Source organism: Marmota flaviventris, chromosome 6, assembly GCF_047511675.1.
Source record: "Marmota flaviventris isolate mMarFla1 chromosome 6, mMarFla1.hap1, whole genome shotgun sequence".
NCBI classification, from domain to species: Eukaryota; Metazoa; Chordata; class Mammalia; order Rodentia; family Sciuridae; genus Marmota; species Marmota flaviventris.
Window position 1 is genome coordinate 144,169,124 of NC_092503.1, and position 22,694 is coordinate 144,191,817.

Below are 22,694 nucleotides of genomic sequence, written 5' to 3' on the forward strand. Positions count from 1 at the left end.
GTTAGTGAGAAATTTTTAAATAAATAAGAAGGCTAAGAATAGAAAAATGTGTTTTCCATATCTTAGACTGTGAAATTGTCTTTTATATATTTAGGTTTAAATTTTTCTGTTAAAACTTATGGGAATCTGGGAGCCTTGATTGGTACGATGATATTTCTACTGTGCAGAGACATCTCTCATATTTATAATAATATGGCCCTTCTCTTGCCTACCTCTGAAGATGCATAGAACATGAGACACTGCAAACTGCAGCACAATGTTGTCATCACCATTTCCCTTGGACTTAGATGTAGAAAATTCCAATCTCTTTTTCTTTTTTTTTAACCATGAAATTACGTCTATGCTCTTGCTGTCTTTATACTTTTGTTCATTGTACTTTAATTTATACTTGTATGTATATTAAATGTAATATTTAAGAAAATAATACATGCACTATTACATTAGGTAAGAAAAAGAATAGAAATTTAGACTGTGTAAATATTCCAAGTAATTTTTTTAAAAATCAATTTTCCCTTTAAAACATTGCCACTCCTAATAGCAGGGTAGAATACAAGTGTCTGGCTTAGGGAAAACACAATGGTCCATCTGTTAAAGTATCTTATGAAATCCATCTTTAATTCACTCAGATTTTATTGTGGGTTGTGCGTTTTTACATTTTTTCTCTCACAGTCAAGAATCAGATTTCAGACTTGACTTTTCCTTACTTCACAAGGCTAGGTTTGATTCACATCCATTGCCAAATGCCAGGCAGCTATACAGAAGTTAGAAAAGTTGGGCTAGTTGCTGGTGCACACTGATTGGCTTTTCAGAATGTTTCCTTGGCAAATGCTTAGTCCTGGGTAAAGCATTAATTCCATCACTACCCCCCATTTCTGTATTTTACTCTTAATATCAAAATAAAAATCTTAAAAAGTACTACACATGAATCACACACACTGATATACACACACATACACACACACACACACAAAAAAAAAAACCTTGAAGCATGATTTCCTAATTGAATAAGCTAAATGTATGGATTGTTTACAATTAAAATTCAGAGGAAAACTTAGTTATCTGCAACTGATTAGGAACAGGTACACAGCACACAATATATATGAGGAAATGCCCAGGAAAACATTTCCTCATGGTAGCTAAAATGTAAAATGAAATTATTTTATTTCTAATTCAATATTTATTTGAAAAACCATGTATATTATTTTCCTCCAGATTTCCTCTGTGACTAAACTTGTAAAAACTATGCTCTTAATTGATTAGTTTTATTCTACACTGGATAATTCTTAGACCTAAGTTTTTTCATAATGTCTTTTCTAGGAACTTCTCAATCTCAGAGGGAGTAAAAACCCAGAACATATATTTTAAAGTGGCTTTATATACTAAAGTGGCTTTATATACTTAGATAACTAAATAGTCCTGTGATAACAATAAAAATAATGTTTCATCATTTGCATGAACCTTGAAATGTGACCCTGCCATCTGGCCCCAAGAGTCTCTGCTCTCTACTTCTCCCAAAATCCATGCTTGGTCTTGGTTTTGTCTCTACTAATTTGGTCATGCACTGAGATGCCCTGAAACCTGAAATCCTTAGACGTGAAACATCAACTATAATACCTTCCCAAGATGATTACAGAGCCAGTCCCTTGTGGACTAAAAATGGTCCAAAAAAAAAGGAACAGATTTTATGGGCTTTCAGACCCTACCTTCATCATGAGACTTCATCCAATTATATTACTGATGATATCTCTGACACCCCTGCTAACTAAAAATTGACTCCAAAAGCAATTTTCTCATCAGTTTCACATCAGGTCCTTGGGAAGGAAATGATTCCTGTCCCACTGAGTTCTATAATACTACCTGCTCCAACACATACAAAGGCAACCCTACACACACCCACACCCACACACAGAGACACACTCACACACACAGCCATGTACACACAGGCATTCCCACACACCCACACACACATCAACACACACACAATGCTTTCTCAAAGTAAGAAGGCAAACCCTTCGATCCTGCCTGTTCTACTCTGGAAATAAATAAAGGGTCCTATGTTAGGTAGGCTTAGCTAAGAATGTTCTTTCCCTGTGCACATAGAAGCTTTTTTCTTGTTTCTTTTTTCCTTTTCCTGCAAGATGCACATTCACTTTCAGGATTTCTAAGTCTGATGAGTTTTTAAGTAATATTCTCTGTAGCAAACAATTCCCAAACCATTCCCCCAACAATTTTATGGCAAAGTGTCCCACCTCTCTTTGCAATCTCTATTCTTTGATCACCCCACATGCATCACCATGATAAAGTCCTGAAATGTTAGGAAGAGAAGCAGTCACTCTGGTCATCATATAAATCAGTAGTGGCAGATAAGAGAAGAAACCTGCCCCACCACACTCATTCCCACGGGGACTCCTCCACCTGGATCTCTGTGTAAACACCTTATATTTTATTATTTATACATCACCCCAACAATAAAAAGTAAGAATAGGCAATGGGCCCAAGAAATATAGAAAATAAAACACAAGAAAAGGAAATTATTGACATCCAGGAACTTGGACTTCATTAATCTCCCCACACCCATAAGAGGGTCAAATTATTTAGCCCTATTTTACAAAATGATCCAAGATCACATTAATACCAGAACTAAAGATAGAATCAATATGCGAAAACACCAGATGTGCTTCCTTCATATAATGCCACCTTGTACATTTAAGGAACTTTTCCATACATGGAACAGGAGAGCATTGGCCTGAGGATGGGCCTAGAATCTTCTCTCTATAATGGCTCCTGGCATTTAATTAACTTCTACTTTGTGCTAGATTCTTTTTTATGCTATTCTATTGGTGCCTTATGAGTATACGTTACACGATAGTGGGATTCATTATGTCATATTCATATGTGCACCCCTTTATTGATTGGTTTGTTTGTTTTGGATGACTCACCTCCGACTCCGAGCCAAGCACTGAAGTAGATCTAATTCCCCCTAAATTAAAAATGAGGAAACCAAGGTCGTTAAGTGACGTTAAGTGACTCACCTCCAATCGAACATGCTGTGAATGGCAAGGCCATGTCCCAAAGGGAAGTCTGACTCCAAAGCTCAGCCTCCTTCCCTCACGGGAACCTGTCCATGTGGTCATCATATACAGCAGCACATACTTTCTCTCACAATTATTTAGGCAGTCAGATGAGATTGATTTTCACATAACTGAAGACATATACATTAGGAGAAGACACAGTGAGAAGCAGGTAGAAGGGAAGAAGGATCAGACTTGTGAAAGGCTTGAATTCTGTGAACACATTGACTCTTTCCTGAGACTGACATATGGAGGAAATGCAGACTTGAGTTCTCTTCTTATCAGACTCTAGAAACTGTGCCAAGCCTTTGCAGGAACAGCCTCACAGTAGCAGAGCTGGTGGGTGTTCTGCTCCTCAGCTTGTCTTTTACAGAATGAGGAAACAAAACGTAATAGCCACATACCCTAAAGAAATCCACATACCCATTCTTGAAAGCACAGGGTAAATTGAAACACACCCAAAATGGCACTCTATGGTATGAAGGAGGAGAGGGTTAGATGCAAAGGCAGAGACTGGCACCTTTTCTCAGTTCACTGTCCTTTGAGAGTCCTGTCTTCACAAAGGTCTGAGGCATTGTTGATGCATCTGAGAGAGGGGAAACCTAGTTCATGGGTATCCACCGCCTTACAAGTGATTGAGTTGCCTGGCTGCTTTAAAAATGATCACAAACTTGGTAGCTTGAAACGACAGAAATTCTCACAGTTCTGGTGACCTGAGATCTGAAACCAAGATGTTGGCAGGGTGAGGGGTCCTTCCTGAGAATCTAGGAGAGAATCCACTCCATGCCTCTCTCCTGGCTTGCAGAAATGCTAGGCATTCCTTTGCTTGAGGAGGCAGCACATCAACCTCAGCCTTCACCTTTGCATGATCTTTCCCTTTGTGTGTGTCTGTGTCTCAAATCCTTCCTTTCTCTTGAAAGGACACTAGTTCCTTTCAAGGTCCTGCCCCACATCCGGGGTGATCTCAGCTGAAGATCTTAACTTCATTGCATCTACAAAGACCCTATTTCCGAACCAGGCCACATTCACAGGTACTAGGGGCTAGGATTTGAATGTATTTTTGGAGGACACAATTCAACCCACTCCTGGAATGTTAGAAAAGGCTGTACTTGCTAATTCGGGTCACTTACGTGAGGAAGCTCAAAATAGACATAACCTTAATGTTTCCACGATATTCAGATCTAAGTGGCACAAGGGTAGGAATTAAACACAGTTATGGAACTTCCACACTCCAAGTTAAGAGAACACCACCTGCCCACTCCCACTGAGCTACTCATCTCACTTTCGGAGTCAGAAATATTTCTACGTGTGACCTGTTATAATATAAAATATCACTGAGAACAGTTTTTTTTCACCTAGTGAATTTTTCTCGTTTGGCCTGAGCCAACAAACATTCATAAGAAACAACTTACATGTGCATGCCCCTGGAGATACAGCTGTGGGATTCTCGTGTGTTTATTCGAGATAGATAAGGTAACACCATAGAAGAAACACGTGTCCTTGTTGGGCTAAAGCCTATCAGGATGCAATGTTACACATAAACAGAAATCAAAACAGGTGCCTTTCTGTGAAATCATGACAACAAGAATATCCAAGCTAAGTCCCTTCCGGGTGGCTTTATAAATACTAGAATATTCACATGGTACTGTATTGCTTGTCCAAGCAGTCTCCTGATTTTATCCAAATAAATTTATGCTGGTTTCAGATTTTATTATAGATATTTTGTAGCCTGCTGGAAATGAGTGCTGTTACACAAAATAAAACCAGATGAAGTAGAGCTAAATTCTGCAAGGGCCAGGGCAGGTATTGATAAGGAGTATAACTTCCACCTGGGAAAGTATGTATAAGAAAGAAAGAAAAAGTCTTGTAGAAGTCGCAGAGCCTATGTTCCAGAATGGATGTGCGAGAGGCAGAATGGGGAGTGAGACAAGACCTGAAGCCTTGACATTTCAATACGTTGTTTTAATAAAGATATCATCTGATATTTTTCATGTGTTTACCGCTGACCTGCTCTGAAGAAGAACTTCCAAGCAGAACAATGTCTTCCCAAGCACGTCTTTCAAACTCTTTGACGTAAGCAGGGGTAGTTTCATCGGCCTCTTTGTGGAGTCCATGACTCTTACGGGAACCCGTGGGTGCCTCAGAATCCCATGTGTCCTCATGGTTGCTCTCATCTGTTCACCCAAGAAGATGATGTGGAATGTCACCTGCCTGCATCACTTGAATGTTGACCAAGCACACAGTCTGCCACCTGCTTTACTTCTTGTCTGGAGTAATTTTTTTTTCTTTTGATACCAGGTATGGAACCCAGGGGTGCTTAACCACTGAGCCACATCCCCATCCCTTTTTAATATTTTATTTAGAAACAGGGTCTCTCTGAGTTGCTGAAGGCCTCGCTAAGTTGCTAAGGCTGGCTTTGAACTTGCAATCCTCCTGCCTCAGCTTCCCAAGCCGCTGGGATTACAGGCGTGAGCCACCATGCCCAACTGGAAAAACTTTGAATTTTTTTTTTAACAAGCTATAACTTGGCAAATTATTTTCTATTTAATGTATTAAGAAAAAACATTAAATACCAGATGTTTTTAAGATTAAAAAAAAAACAGCAAACTTCGTTCATCTCATGATGTTTACAAACTATATCTGTGCATTAAAGCCTTTTTCCTACTTACCAGATAAATCCTGCAGGGTGCATACTGTGCTTTACTGTGCATTAATATTACATGTTGTTTACTTCAACATCTTACCACTTATTTGCTGGGATGCTGAAACCAGTTTGGAAGATGAATAGGTTTAGGAGAAGCCAAAGCTCTTTGAATCATTTCCTTAAGTTAAGATCTGCCCCCCAAATGGCTCCTGAGCTCTGCACACATAGGGCAACTTCATTTGGTCCACCTTGTTTATGTGCATGGAAATGCCAGCAGTTATAAAATGCTATGTGGGCTTTACCTATCACCTGAGAACAATATCACCTACGAAGGTATTATTCACTTAGCCACATACCTCCTGAATATAAAATATCTTTCAGTCTCTAAAAAATGCTTAAAGGTGTACTATGAAAGTTTCCAAGTCTCTGAGACTAGAATTTAATAAAAAGCAGTGGAAGGGAGCTTCTCTAATAGGAGGGAGAGAGGCTGGGTACAGGCCAGACCCTGGGCAGCAGTTTTAGAGGATGGCTGGTGGCCTTCAGTGCCCACTGAGACACTGTTTTGCCTTGTTATGTCTTTAAGCTTTCTAAGATCAGGTAAATTCTCTTACAGTTGATCAAATGCCTGACTATCCTGTCAATTCTATAAGACTTCTGTATATCCCTAAATGGTTTTTAGAAGACTTAGCATTACAATTTATAAATACATGACTTGGGTGGTTTCAAAGGATCCAAGCAGAAAGAGCTGTCAGTATGGAAAGGAAAAACTAGGCATAAAAGTTCCCAACTGAATGCCCAGCACAATAAGGCAATCCACATACATCTGCTGACTCAGAAAGGACACTAACCATAAGAGCACTGGCTTCTGAAGAACTATTTGTGATGCTTTAAGTTCCAGCTTGACCAGGCTACCATGTCCGGTTGTTTGGTAGACGCCAGATCACATGCGAGCATGAAGACATATTTTAGATGTGACCAATATTTAAACCAGTAGACTCTGAATAAAGCAGATTGCTTTTCACAATATGTGTGAGCCTCAGTCAGTCAGTTGAAGGTCTAAAATTAAAGACTGAGGCTTCCTAAAGAAGCAGGAATTTGGTCTCCAGAGCACAGTGTGGAAACCCTGCTTGAGTTTCCAATCTGCTGGGCTGCCTTGCAGATTTTGGTCTAAAGATAGCAGTATCAACTCTTCCCTGATGCTCCAGGTTGCTAGTCTTCCCTAAGACTTAGAGACTTGCCAGCCCCCACCGTGTGTGAATCAAATTTTAAAAACAACCCCACCCCCCCCCCCCGCCCCGAATTCTACTATATCTGCTTCTCTAGAAGATCTTATATACCATTTGAATTTGGAATCCCTCAAAATATATACATAGCTGGCTTAAAAATTGAGTTCGCTCCATTTATTCATGTGGAAAGAAATAAGACAAGCTACACAAATTTGTACCAGAGAAGGGAAGGTATACCCAGGCAGGAATCAAATTCAGGGAGGTTAGTATTCTATAAATAGGGATTGATCTATAGAGTTGTTATGAGGTTTAAATAAGTTATTATTTACTGTATTTAAAACAGTGTTTAAGATAGTGCCAGGCACTTAGAAAGCACTCAAATATTTAACTAATATTGATATTTTTATCATCATCATTAAATGCAACTTCATTATTCTAGGTATGTGGTTTTTATATCTGCTCAGATATTAATTAATATTTTAATCTTCACAGCTACTCCATGTGGCAGGGATTATATGCCCATTTGGCAGAAAAGGAAAAGAAAGCTTAATAAATTGATTCAAGGTCACACAGCTAGTAAATGGTGAATCCCAAGCATAAACTCAACAGAGTTAAGCACCTATAACTATTATAGCATTAATCACTACCAGCCCCTTCTCTTATGGGCTTTAAGAAGTTTTTCAATGAGGAAGAACAAATGATTCCTGAGAACTAAGCACACACTGTGAAAAAAATAGAAGGATTCTCCATGAATTCAACCCCATGCATAGAGGGCAACTTTCATTTAATGCTTTGTTTAAAAACTTACATTATGGAATCTGACACAAATTATATGTGTTAAAATAAGGACTTAAAACTTAGTTTTTAAAGAATGACTTTTATATTTCTAGTTGAATACATATAGTAATCATGAAGAACCTAACATTTAGAAATATGAATTCCCCTCTAAGGTTGGGAACAATACACTATTTACCTCCCATCACTCCATAGCACCTGTTTAAAAGCAAAGACAGAGTCTTTCCAAAGAACATCACATAGCTTCATAAATTAGTGACTCCAAATATGCACATTCCCTTATAGGATCCTGCAATAGTAAGTCTTAAATCATTTTTGCCATTTGGGCTTACAAATTGCATGCAATTGTAGGAAATTGCATCATAATTAATTTTCCCCAAAACTTTAACTACATTTGAATATTTGTAACCATCAAAAGCACAGACAGATCATCACTGAACTGTTAAATATAGAAAAGACAAGTTAGCATTTGTAAGGAACCATGTCAATCAATTTACGACTAATATTAATATAAAAGATTAAAAATAATTGGTCTCTTACCTTGGAATTCTCTTTGTCCACTGTCATCAAACAGTTCCATTAATCGATTATAGAGAGTTCTCTCATCACCTTGTAGGGGTGTTAAAAGAACATAGATGTGATAACTTTCTCATCAGCTAATTTATAGATATGCAGATGTAATTACAAAAATAAATTATTAATCATCATGGCTATTTAGTTACTCCATGGGTCATAGATTCAAATTCTACTCAATATGCTCCCTTGTTCTGAAAAAGAATCTTTTGTAAATTGATGGTAATTGGAACAATGATTTTTAAATGTATATTGCCAAGCGTGTATAATAGAATACTTCTCCAATAAAATGAACCTCATATTCAATGGATTATGACATCTATTACTCAAGAATCATTTCTGAACAAGTCATTATGGTTTGTCAAATCATACAATAGAATATCTAAGTGTTTGATCAAAGTGAATGTATGTTTTTCATTAGCCATTCTCTATACAGTATACATTTTACTATGTATTTGTAAGAAACAACAAACTTTGGTGGTCTTGTATTCATTTATATATGTAATTGTCTTGCAATAGCATATAAAAAAAGAATCCAGGATACTTAGTTCTTTTACGAATTTAAAGCAACAAGCCATGATAGTACCTACCCCCTGCAAACAATAATAAAACAAAAACCTCATTATAAAATCATAGATCCAGAAGAAGATTTTAAAGGTTGTTGAAAGCTAGAGGTATAGCTCAATAGAGAACTTGCCTTGCATGCTCGAGGTCCTGAGTTCAATCTCTAGCACAGGAAAAAAAAAGTCATATAGATATTATTTTAGACCTCTAGATACAACCAAACAAAGAATGTGAGTTGCATAACCATCCCAGTCTCAGAATTAGAACACCAATACGTACATCAATCACCAAACATGTTTCCCTTCCCAGGTAAGCAACTGAACTGTGCTTGCACTTTCATTATGCTCCTTTAAATATGGCTTGTGAATTTCTCTTATCTGTCACGTGTAGGCCAATACTGAAGATGGTAGTCAATTCTGCAACTTACATCTAAAACTTGGTCAAGTATTCTAGAAGCACCCTCTGGGATCCACTCTAGTCTATGCTCAGAGACTGGGACACAAGACTGGAAGGCTGAGGCTGCTACTGGGACAGCAGTGTGACACTGTGTGAAAGTGTGACATAAGAACACCTCTGAAGTCAGCAGCTTCTGCTCACTGTCCACTCTAGATGGCCTTTTCAAGTGCTCATTGATCTATACATCATCCTCTCTTGCCAAGAGCCATTAGAGACCTCCTACCACCTCCAGCACTGGGGGAAAGGGAGAGGGGCCATCCTGGATTACATTGTGCAGTAGGAAAGCTGCTTCTATTCCAGCATCACCTGAGCCTTTGTAACTCTTAATGGGATACAGAACTTACAAAGTTTATGTATTGCTCATAAAAAGGTTCTCATTCTGAAGTTAACAAGGAGCAACCTCAGAAGTAAAGAGGAGGAACTCTCTGCAGAAATGATAAAAATCCCAGTGGGATTAACCGAGAGACTCCATCTTCACAAGCATCGTTTGGTAAAGGTCAAACCTGCATCCAGATCTCTGCACCACCATGTAGCTCTATAAACCTAGGAAAGTTTGTTAGAGTCTCTCAGCTTTAATCTTGCCCCATGCAATGGGATGGTTGTGAAGGTTACCAAGATAACATGCATGACACCCAGGCCTGACAAATGATAGACATTCCACAAGGGGCAGCACCTCCATTGATTTGCTCATTTATTTGCTTGTTTGTTGTCAACTACTTAGTAATCGTACAAGTGCAGAATTTTTCAATAGTTTGGCTTCTGTCGTCCTGAACCAATATTTTTGTCTTCATGAACTGATAAGTGATAAACAACTTTTGGGGGACCCAAATAAGTGGAACAGAACCCACAATTGCTGTCAAGTTTCTGGTTTTCCAAGTAGCCCAGCTGGGTAGCAGCCCCCTATGAATGGTGCCCCAATGACACTCATTCCTAGAGCATCATAGGGGTTATCTATCAGTAAAAGCAAGACAATGACACCTTAAAATTCAGATTCACCAGTTCTGATTGACCTTCTCCCCCTCCTTCAAAAATTGAGCACATCTCCTAGGGAAAAGACAACTATGTCCAAGATAGGTAAGAATCTGAATTCCAAACCACACTTGTCAGGTCCCTGTCATTTTAGGAAAGATACTAAAATATCACAGGATTTATTTCTCCATCTTAAAAATAAGAATAATGGTGTCCACTTTGAGGGTTTGTGTGGTCCGTCACTTACTATATCCAACCCAAGATAGTGCCTGAGCAATCAGTGAGTAATAATAATTAAGGTTACAGAAGACCTAATACACGTCAGACATGAAGCCAAGTTAAATTTATTGACTTGTTCACTAGTTCAACAAATATTTACCAAGCACATGCTCCAGGCTGGACTAGGCTCTAAGAATTCACTGATGAACAAAGTAGACATTGTCTGTGCCCTGTGTGCATCCAGCAGATGGTTTAGTAGAGAAGAAACACATTTTACAGGTAATTGTGCCAATACAAAGCTTGCTGACCCTTGTATAAGCTCTCTAAAAGAGGTGTAGAGTGGAAATCACCTGATGGTCAAGGGAGTTGAGAAGTGACATTTCAGATAAGCCTTTGAGAAGACAGGATATTGAGCAGAGGAGGCAGGAAGGAGGCTGTCCCAGCACCTAGGTTTCTGGAAAAGGAAAAGGAGCTCCATGCATAGGAAGAATAAAAAGAAGACAGCGTGGCTAGAACATGGTGAGCAAATGGAAGGCACCAGATGGAAGGTGGGAAAATACAGCCACACCTGCATAATGACACTCTAGGTGATGATGATCACATACAACCAGAGTTGGCAATCTATGTGGTGTAAGAAGGGGATACAGTGACCAACAATTCAGGCTGAGCATCCCTAATCCAAAAATCCCAAATTGTAAATGTTCCATAGGTTTGGATGTCCAAGTGGAAAATTCCATACCATGAGACTTCTGTGTGCAAACTGTACAAATTACTTTCAGGCTACGTGTATCGAGTATATATGAAGCATAAGTGGATTCCATGTTTAGACTGGGTCCTCTCCACAAATCTATCTCATAAGGTATATGTAAATATTCCAAAATCTGGAAAAAATAATCTGAAATCCAAAATACTTTTGATCCCTAGCATTTTGGAATCAGGGATACTCAACTTGTATTTTGTCTTATGAAACTTACCTGACTGTCATTCAACACATCTTACTGTTTTCCTAAATTAGGGAGTTCCTGCATTACAAAAATTCCACCAAATATATCTATCTATTGTGATCTCTAGGAGATTTAAAACGAACTTCAACTGTTAATTCAGTTGAAACCCCACCCCACTCCCAAAGTCACAGGGATGTCTCTCACTCCTCAAGTGTGTTTGGACAAATATGAGGTTGAGATTCTCTATTTTCAAATACACCTTTAGTTTTCAACTATCGACAAAAACTGAAACCAAGACTCTCATTTCATCTTGTATATGCATCTTTTGAAAAAAACCCATGGACTCTGCATAATTTAAAAATAAATTTGTTTATCGACGGCTATTTCATAAAATATCTTCGCACTGTACTTCAATTCTTTTATTTGTGAGAATTTAGCTCAATCTTTCCATAAAGAAGTATAGATTTAATGACTGGTTCCTGGTTAAAAATATATCATGTTCTGGATTGTGAATGACTCTAATGAGCTTTGTGACTGTCATCATTTCATCAATTATTTTTGTAAACCTTAAGAGTGCTTTAAAAACTATAGAATTGTAGAGTGGTATGCACCTGCAGAGCTATTTGGAATTGTTAATGTATAACTACAACTAGATTTGAGATTGTAGAAGAGGAAATCATCACACCTCTGCACCTCTGTGGTTCAAAAGTTAGGTGGTGATTTCAAGCATTCAGTGAGGGGAATAGTTGCAGGGTATGGAAATCTCATGTGCTAGGTGCACCCTACCGCAGAATGCTCATTTTAAATCAGAGCAGAAAGGCGTTGGCACAGGGATGCTGTCCCTTGGATGCATTACGTGGGGCCTTCTAATGGCACCAGATTGCTCACAGTAGCCTAAGATGAAAGCAGATTGCTGCTTCTTTCATCTGACCAGCTTTCTGTCCTTGATCAAAAATTACCTTCTCTGCCCATCATGTCGTCAGTGGTTAAAACTTACCATTTAAATTGTAAGCTGCAAAAAATCTAAATGGAACTGCATGTGTGATCTCTGTCACCTCATTTTCATGAATGGAAAAGAATATTCTGACACAAAAATTACATACTTAATTCTAGCTCACCCTCTCTGCTGACCTCCATCCCACACTGCCTTGGGTTTATTTCCTCATCCATCAGTGGGTCAAAGTAATTTCTGCCGTATTCATTTCCTGTGGAAAGTACATGAGGTAAGGGTCAGTGATTATTAGAAGCACATGAACCAAAATGTTAATTTTGAAATCGACACCAGCACAGAAGGACCATTTTAGCAACTTTACAAGCTTAATTTTTTTTACAAGTTTTCCAAGCTTCTCTTTTTTTTTATAATTATCATCTTGCAAAAGGTCAGAAAAGGTAATTCAAGAAACAAGTTCACGCTATCTTTCCGTTGCTAAAAAGTTAATGAGAAAATGACCAAATGCAGACTTTAGAATAATAATAATAATAAACTTCAGCTAAATTATTTTTAGGATATACTCAAGAAGTGGATATTTGGAAGATTATAATGTTGTGTAGAGTCCACTCATGATTCTGTTTACGGACTGGTATTTCACATGTTGTGTGGCCAGGATTCTGTAGCCATCTTACTAGGGTGTTCATTGTTAGAACCAGTAACAAAATTTCCATGTTGATGGAAAAAGAGAGAATAAATAAAATGGAGGAAAGGAAGGAAGGAAGGAAGGGAGGGTGGGTGAGTGGGTAGAGGAGGGAGAAAAGGAAAGAGAGAGGCAAAGAAAAATAAAAAAGAGAGGCCTGCTTCAGGTCTCGTTAATGTCAACTTAAGGAACATGAAGGGGAGGTACAAATGATTTAGTCAGGAGTTATACTCACCACACATCAGCAATCTCAACACCATCACCACCCCAAATTTCTCACTTCACATTTCCATTCACTCCGTCCTGATCTCAATAGCCAAACCGTAGCATCAGGTTTGACTTTGTCATAGAGAAAAAAGGTCTGCTATCAATTTTCTGAATCTACTTTCATTCTTCCTGCAGACTGAAATGTATATGTCTGTTGCTACTAATTTGCATTCCGCGAAATGTAATCCACTCTGACAATAATTCAAGTGGCCTTCAACACTGCAAAATAAAGCCCCGTAGAAAGAAAACAGCAAACTTTGACAACGTGGTTCACAGTGAAAGGTGAATACGTACCAGGTACAGGGTGGTGTACCAAGTATATTTATTTTAGGATCAAATTAAACTAAACAGCAGCTCCTTTTCCAAGGTCAAGGGAAAATTTGACATGAGCCTAACTTTAATTTCTACTTCAGGACTGGCACATTTTTGCCGTGAATCTCTGTTCTATCAATACAGTATTATGGGAACTGAAAATCTGCTTTACTTTGACTTTTCAGTAAAGAAAAAAAAAAAAATGAGTTTCACTTTTGTTCCTTTATCTGTCAACAACTATTAGGCTGGTGTGAATCTTGGTGGTATGTAATCTGAGCCATTCTACCTCATTTGCTGTAAATGTGTGTGTGTGTGTGTGTGTGTGTGTTTTTTCTTCTGTCACAGAGCACTGTGATGCTCTAAGTCTACTCTTCCATATGCTGGGAAAATAATTCACCTCTAATAAAGCAGAGATGGGGGTGCAGCCTTTATTATATTGGCATCTCAGTCTCAGTCATCTGCTGGTATCCGTATGCTGGAAGTTCCCCAATTCAAAACAAAGCTCAAATTCTTTGCCCACTAACATACTGACTGGTTAATAATACCAAGATAACCAAGACTCTGGAAAGTGAGATAAAGTTAAGTCATTCTCTTTTTTAAATTTCTTTTTTAGATGTTGATGGACCTTTGTTTTATTCACCTATTTATAGGTGGTGCTGAGAATTGAACCCAGTGCCTCACACAGGCTAGGCAAGTGCTCTACCACTGAGCCACAACCCAGCCCAAGTTAAGTCATTCTTAACTAAAAGTTTCAAAAATTGTATAGTCAGTTCTCTGTATTTATAGATTCTATACCTATGGACTCAACCAACTACCAACCAAAAACCACAGGCCTAATGTTTTCTCTGATAAGCAGATGCTGATCCATAATTAGGGTTGGGGGGATAGGAAAGAATGAAGGAACTTTGGATTGTGCAAAGGGGAGGGGAGGGAAAGGGCAGTGGAATGAGACAGATATTATTACTCTATATACATGTATGATTACACCACCAGTGTGACTCTGCACCATGTACATACAGCCAGAGGAAGAAGTTGTGTTCTATTCATGCACAATGTGTCAAAATGCATTCTGTTGTCATGTATAACAAATTGGAACAAATTTAAAAATTTAAAACAAATTGGTTTTTTTAAAAATATTCAGAACAAAATCTTGCATCTGGGCTGAACATGTATAAGTGTTCCTTTTCTTGTCATTATTGCCTGAATAATACATCAATTTACATAGCACTTATTTGTATTCGGTATTTAAAAAAAAAAAAAATCTAGTGATGATTGAAAGTATACGGGAGGCTGTGTATAGGTTCCACAGAAGTACTACACATTTTACCTGAAGGATCTGAGCATCCATGGATCTTGGTATGTGGGAAAAGTTTCTGGAACCAATCCCCCTTGGATACTGAGGGATGACTGTACTTGGTTTTTAGGCTCTCAAATCCTTTTCATCCTTCTTTTCAGCTGAGACATTGGGATCTTGCCCAGATGTACTTGAAGGAGATCTGTGCACTGGGAGCTGTCCAAACTGCTAAGTCTCTCTTTGGGGTTCTATGCTTGCACACACAACTGGGAGAGGAAAATCCTTAAGGTCTACACAAGTTGCACCTTCTGCATTCTGTGAGGGTTGATGAACACACACGTGTAAGTCATAAATGTCCCTCATGGAGCGATTCAATTTGTATTTCCCGTTCTGGGATAATGCATCGAGCATTTTACAAGGAAAGAATTCAGAGCTTTTTTTGAACAGTTCTTGATACTCCTTTTTTGAACAGTTTTTGATACTCCTTTAAACATCTCCAAGTTCTATGTTATAGTATATACATATAGAATTCCTATGTTTTATAATGTACATATATTTTCTTTTTTTGGGGGGGGGTGTCAACATACTTTATATATAAACAGATATAAAAAATTGTGGTACATATGTGTAATAAGATTTGTAATGCAAAAAAAAAAATAAAGTACATGTATAAAGGCATGAATTTGCATGAACACAGTCTATTTAGAAAGATATGAAAAATTGTACTCTATATATGTAATAAGAACTGTAATGCATCTGCTGTCATGTATTTAAAAAAACATAAAACTGATAAAACAACAACAAAAAAACAAAAAACAAAAAAGCCCCATATTTTCCTTGTTAAGAATTACCATTGTTTAGGGAAACATCTTTTTATTTAAAGAAAATTTAATTTTGCTGAAATTCACATACTATAAAATCAACTATTTAAAAATGAACATTTCTATGGCATTAACCATATTAATAATGCAGTCAAACCAACTGCTAGCTAGTTGGAAATAATTTTCATCAGCTCAAAGAAAACCCCACGGTTAGTAAGCGATACTCTCTATTCCTTTCTTCTAGGCTCTGGCAAATACCAGTCTGCTTCCTATCTCTCATATATTTTCTTTTACATTTTACAGGCATATCTTTGGTGTGCACGTTGTATCATACTTGCTCACTGTCTGTTAAAATACAAACTCGGTGAGGATAACAACATCATTTCCTGCTCACCGTGCCACCCTCCCAGTCTCTCACAGAGCCTGGAGTGCAGACGTGAATTCGTTGATTTAATAGAGCTGGCTCTGAAACCTATGCAATACCCAAATCCTTTCACTGGCTAGATGTGCTCTTTCTTGATTAAAATGAGAAGCAAGATACACCCTTTGATCACCTTTGATTCCTCTTCTTTCTATTCTGCCTCCCTTCTCTTCTTAGGACCTTCTTCCTCCACTTCTCTTTACTCTGTCCTGATTTAAAAAACAAAAAGAGAAAAACACCCTGACCCCCACCTGCAGAGCACAGCCTGCTGAAAGAACAAGACGGCTATACCTGCACACTCCAGTATGACTTTATATTGTGGTAAAGACAGAGTTCTTTGGGAGCATCTATCCATGGACCAAAACAATACAGAACAACAACAACAACAAAAAAACAAAAAAAACTTGCATCTTTTCTGAACATGAACCAACCTTTCTTTTTTTTCCTAATTATTATTCCTAAAATAATATATTACAACAATTACAGCATTTAACTATAGCATAGGGGCTTCAAAGAAGTCTTCCTAGATTCTATCTGAAGTCAGATAGTATGTGTAATGAGGAACTGGCCAAGTCAAACATCCAGAGGAGGATTGGCCAGGGAAAGGCACAGAGGCACATGGGGGTGGGAAGCACATTTTGTTAGCGATATCCCTCAATATTTCTCAGCCTCCTAAGTTTATAGTTTAGTAAAGTAAAGGGATCCAAATTCTTTACCAGTCCCAGAATCAAGCTTCACTAAAGCTTTTGTTCAAATTATTAGTACATCCCTGTTGAGTGTTAGCTTGTGCAGACCTGATGAATTGTACCCATCCATTCATCCTTTCAATTCATTCTTCTATTTTTTGAGTGCTTATTATGTGACTAAGTCAGTAAATACTCAAAAAACCCTTCCTTTACAGAGTTTTATGAGTAGGAGAGTAAATACAATATAAGTGCGTGTTTTATAGTTTTTTTCAATAGAGTCAGACATGAACCATCAGGCCCCCAGGAAGGTGTGGGGTACATGTGCCTTCAAATACAGGGGGTGCCACTTAGGATTAAATCACCACACTCTCAAGCCACATGTGAGTTGATAAAGCATACTGTATATTTTACTATTCGTTATTTTTGTAACTTACTATTTTGCCAATTGCTTGCTATGATAAAATCAGTCTGAAAAACAGATAAGAACAAAAATTGAATGATTTAATTTTTTTAATTTAAAATTTAAACGATTATTCCTTTCCATGAGTATATCTTTCCCTAAGAAGCCAAAAATTTTACACGGCAGGCAATTTGAGGATACAAACCCCACAGAGTCTGTTATAAATTTGGAAGCCCAGAGTCTCTGTCTGAACACCATCTCCCTGTCCTCATATTTCACTGGGTAGTATCAGGATTTAATAAGGCAGGACGGTTTTAGGAAAGGGTGCCTATATATTACCAGAAGCTTGATGCTAATAGGATAAATCCTAAAAGTGTCCTAATCACTCCGAGTGTGCTTTTGGATATATCCAAAATCATCTCACAGGAAAATCAACAGACCCACTGAGGAATACAAAGTAGGGCACTGAGTAGTACAAATGCAATAGGTTTTAACATGACTGATATTTAACTCTTTGTGATCTTCAGACGACAACACGATGGTTATGCAAACACACACGTACACAGGTGGAGGTGTGATTCTACCCTGAAGCCACTGGGTGTGTCACCTAAACCAGCAAGCCAGGGAATCCTTCCCAGCATGACTCTTCACTCTCTCCCTTTGGCTTCCGACTTCCTCTGTTAGCTGTCCAGTGTTTAGAATCAGTATCCGTCTATACAGTTCTTGTTCTATTTCCTTCCAAACCAGGGGTGGAAAACACACGCACTTACCTTCTGCCCTTCCACACAGCTCAGGTTTTCCTATCACTTAACTCAGCACAGCACAGAGCATAAACGGGCCTTTTACTTAAATTACATCGTCCATGAACTTTGGTCAGGAAACCCTCTGGTGGGCACCCAAGCAGGTCTGTGGGGGCCGTAAGAGTGAGAATAAAATTGCCCCCCAGAGGAAGGTTAGTACAAATCATCCAAGTGTCTTGACTCAATGAAGCAATCACTTCCTTTCAAATCAGCTGCATGAACTTGAGAGGAAGAAAAATCTGAAGGCATCTATTCATTCCTCAGGAGGGTTTTATTGGCCAAATCCTTGTCCTTTTCCTGTGACTCCACCTGCTATAGCTCATTGTTTCATTCCCAAGCACCACATTTCCTATCATATACTATAAATTAAATACACAGCCTACATGTGAACTAAACAACCAACTAAACCCATTTTATATTCTATGATGAAAGCCATGAACCAATATTTTACAACATAAGCTATTCTCCTGAACATTATCCCTTTAAAAGAAATCAAGCCTAGAAAATGAATATGAAACTTGATTCTTAGGAACTTCATAAATAAATTTGAGAAAGCATCATATTTTTCTCACTTTGAAAACTTAATATAAAGATCTCAAGTTTAGCTGGGCCCAGTGGTACACGCCTCTAATCCCAGTGACTCAGGAGGATGAGACAGGAGATCACAAGTTCAAAACCAGCCTCAGCAACTTGGTGAGGCTGTAAGCAACTCAGAGAAACCCTGTCTCAAAATAAAATATAAAAAGGGCTGGGGATGTGGCTTAGTGCTTAAGCACTGAGGGTTTAATCCCTGATTTAAAAAAAAAGAAAGAAAGAAAAAGAAAAAAATTCAATTTTAAATGTCCATAAGTCTAAACAGGTAACATAAATATATGAAAAAAATAGTATAAATTAGAGAATTGTATTGGACATAGGTACTGAGAACTACATCAAACTCAAACATGCTCTATCATATTAAATCCACTCAGCTTTTTTTAAAGGGGGATATACACACATTTTTAAATGAAAGGCAACTAAAGTCATAAAAAAATGTCTTGCCTTAATAAAAATTTTACCAAGACCTCATTATAGTACATATAAAAAACAACGATGATGACAATAAAAAAGAAAGAAAAAACCTTCAGACAAAATCACAAATAACAACGTGAATGTGCACTATCAATATTATTACACAGCACACTCTTAGATGTCTTGGCTAATACAGTTACATCAAAAATAAGAAAATGTGAGCTAAAGTTACTGAAAAAATTGCATGTTGTATAATTATTACTTGAAGACAATAGGATTCTCTGCCACAAAAACATTAGCGATTTGGCTGAAAACCTTATAGAGCAGAGAAGATATAATTTGAAAGTATCCTGATTAGCAACCAGATAATTATGTAAAAAAAAATTAACTTTTCTAAAAACCAACAATAGCCCTTTTGAAGATATGATGAATAAATAGAAAACCAAAACCTGTAATAAAGTTCTGGATAATCTTCAACAATTAATTCATTAATATTAGACTTTCCCAGGCATCTATAGGTGGTCCTCTAGTGATTAATTTCACTCAGCAACAAAATGAAAGGCACACAATTAACAATGGGGTTAAAAACCAGTGAATCTGGGAAAGAGAAACTGGTTGCTTTTTCTTTTCTTCTTAACAGAAAGGCTCATCTATGAAAATTGGTCTATCACAGCATTTAAGAACCAGTTCCGTCCTGGACAAATTAGCTGTCTTAACTGCTTATTCTTACTTCCTTTCTAAATCTTGTGGGTATTTGATATATCAGTGATTTGAAAATCTAAATAGGGTAATAGTTGAAGTTTGCTAACAAGTTCTAATTAATTGAGCCATATTCTTTCTTCCCCCAAGGCGCTCCCTCGTGGTAAATTACCAAGCACTCTAACTTGCAATCCACTGGAGTGTTGTTGAGCGGGTAATTGCTGCAGGGCTTTATCCTGCAGTCCCCCAAGGCACCAGGCATCCAGTGCTCCGCTGGACGCAGACTCCATGGAGTGGGAGAGCGTCCCTCGGTTCCTGACATCCAAACAAGAAGACACTTGGAATAGGTAAGCAATTATGGGAATTCAAAGGTTAAGATTAAAAACATTGCTTTTTTCCCCCTCATATTTAAAAGACCTCCAAAAGTGATAACAAAGTTGTTGTTGTTTTTTTCCTTTCTAGTTCAAAAGCTAGAAACATGGAAAGTTGCAACATAATGTAGGCAACATTATCCTAAATGTAAATAATATATGCATACAGTTTGGGATATTGCCTTACAAATTATGAAGTACTTGACTCAGGATGTCAATCACACCTGGAATCCAGAGTGGGAATGTTTATTCATCTAATAATTGTGTCTTCCCCTTGGATCTAGGATTACTTCTACTTATGTATTGCATTCTGGTAATAATTCTTTTTATTCCATGGAAGCAGCACACTTTAGCACAAAAGAAATTAAAGTAATGTATTACCGGATTTGGTTTAGACAAAAGTAATAACCTATCTAACAAATCTGGCAATTTATGGACAAAATTTTAATCTTTTAAAGACTTTCTATTTTTTTAGGACTTTCTATTTTTATAGGTTTTTGGCCAATTAATATGATGAAGGCTAAGAATAATTTTATTTTTCCTTAAATTATTTTTGACAGAAAACAAAAGCAGCCAAAAGAAAGCCCAAGTGGAACTATTTGGAGAGAAGGAACTAATTCATGCTAAACGCAAAAAATACTGAAGTTATGAAAAATTTTTTCTTGTAAAATTTTTCTTTGCGTGAAAGTTCAACCATTGATCTTCGGAACAGAGCCAAATGAAGCTTGACATTTATGTGGACTTGCACCAATAGAGTCAAAATTCTTATTCTGATAACCAAAAAAAAAAAAAATTAAGGTTTAATTTTTAAAAATTCATCAAATATATAAGAAGATTAAGGTAAACAATTCAGTAACCTGTTTAGCTGCTAAGACACTCCTTATTACATCACTAATACATCAGAAAACAAGATTTTTTTTCCTCAGATTTTTCATGGCATAGCTGAGTTTGCATTACAACAATCTATATAATCAGCTACACAATCTATATTTCTAGCAATTCTATGATTCTGAAATTCTTAAGCATCTTTTTCTCCATCATACAAGTTCTTGTGTTCACCTTTTCATTTTGAAGGTATAAAAATCCCACCAGAAAAAAAAAACTTAGTGGTTTCAATGCATGAATCCATCTGTCACCAATGAACTCAAATAATAAATATACTCAACTGTTAAAATGATTCTTAGAAAGATTCTTTCTTTGATCAACTACATATGACAGATTTTATAAAATATTATTTTTCAAAATCATACACTGGAGGTTTCACTAACATCAATCCAAAGAGATGATATAAAAATAACTGCTCAAAAACTGGTCAAGTGTTACCAATGGATTCTATTTTAATATTAACAAAAACAGGAAAAAAGACAATACAAATAGACCTTCTGTTGAGTTCCTGAGCAAATTCATCTGATTACTTATGGATTAGCAATGTCTTCTAAGAAGAAAATATATGAAGGTTTTTTTTTTATTCTGTTGACATTCAAATATTTGATTAAAATGCTCTTTCTGCAGTTTGAACTTGTCCTAAAACTCGGCTGTTCCTTTTTTTAAAAAAAAAATACAAGTTAAAAAAATAGGCAAGGAAACTTCAATTATTTCTATAAACTGGCAAAACATTTTATGTATCTAATATCTACATAAAATATTTCTATATTTTGATAGGAAGGATGTTTTCTTGAGTGTTTATTTTTAGCCTTCCAAATCAATGAAAAAGATTAAAATCACTTAGGAGCCACATGGTATCTGAAGACACAAATCCAGGTCAGTTCAATAAACCTAAAGCAAATGATTTTCCTATATTTTTCCGTCTTCTTAATAATAGTTGAAATGTCCTGAAGCAAAAAAAAATATTTTTAAATGTTCTATAAATTTTATATAACACCTGTTTTCCATCTTAAGGGAAAAAGAGCTATAAATGAGAACAATGTAAACAGTTTTATACAATATCACTTCTAAAATAATCTAGGCTATGTACACTGTGGGGAAATCAGTTCCATTCACGTATTTACTCTGACAATTTGAATTATGCTTTTAACACAAGTTCTTGGTACGTTATTTTATCACAAATATTTGTTCGTGTGTGTTTCTAATGGCCACACTAGTATGAGGACACATTTAGGTCACAATTATAAACCTGATCCAGGGTTCTCCAACACAGATGCAAACATTACGCATCTTGTACCTTCATCTATTCTGGAAAGATCATAGGTTACCTTTGCTCAAAACTCATCCCTCTCAGCTTTTCTGCAACATCTGCCATTTTCTTCCCTTACTGCAAGCCCTTCTGCTTCACTGCCTGTTGTCAAGGATTCTATGTTCAAGGTCATGCTCTTCAAACCACAGGGAGCTACACATTCATCATGAACACATGGGTGGCACCTTGACTCCACAAAGCCATGAAGAAACCGCTTGACCACTCCAGAGCTGCTGCCAAGGCCACTCAAGGGAGCTCTAACACTGTGACCTCTAACACTGTGACCTCTAACACTGACCCATGGTATACCCTGCCATGTCCTCTCCATT

The 22,694-nt window shown here is 37.2% G+C and overlaps 1 protein-coding gene across 1 annotated transcript in view; it reads right to left on the reverse strand.

The window, feature by feature from the left end:
• The window catches only part of LOC114102621 (uncharacterized), a 287,939-nt gene that overhangs the window by 252,285 nt on the left and 12,960 nt on the right, over window positions 1-22,694 (reverse strand). Inside the window, exons 4-6 of the mRNA XM_071613859.1 lie at window positions 12,580-12,666; window positions 8,277-8,345; window positions 5,079-5,245 (exon numbers count right to left, since the gene is read on the reverse strand). Coding sequence (XP_071469960.1) covers window positions 5,079-5,245; window positions 8,277-8,345; window positions 12,580-12,666 — 323 coding nt within the window. The remainder of the gene's footprint in view (window positions 1-5,078; window positions 5,246-8,276; window positions 8,346-12,579; window positions 12,667-22,694) is intronic.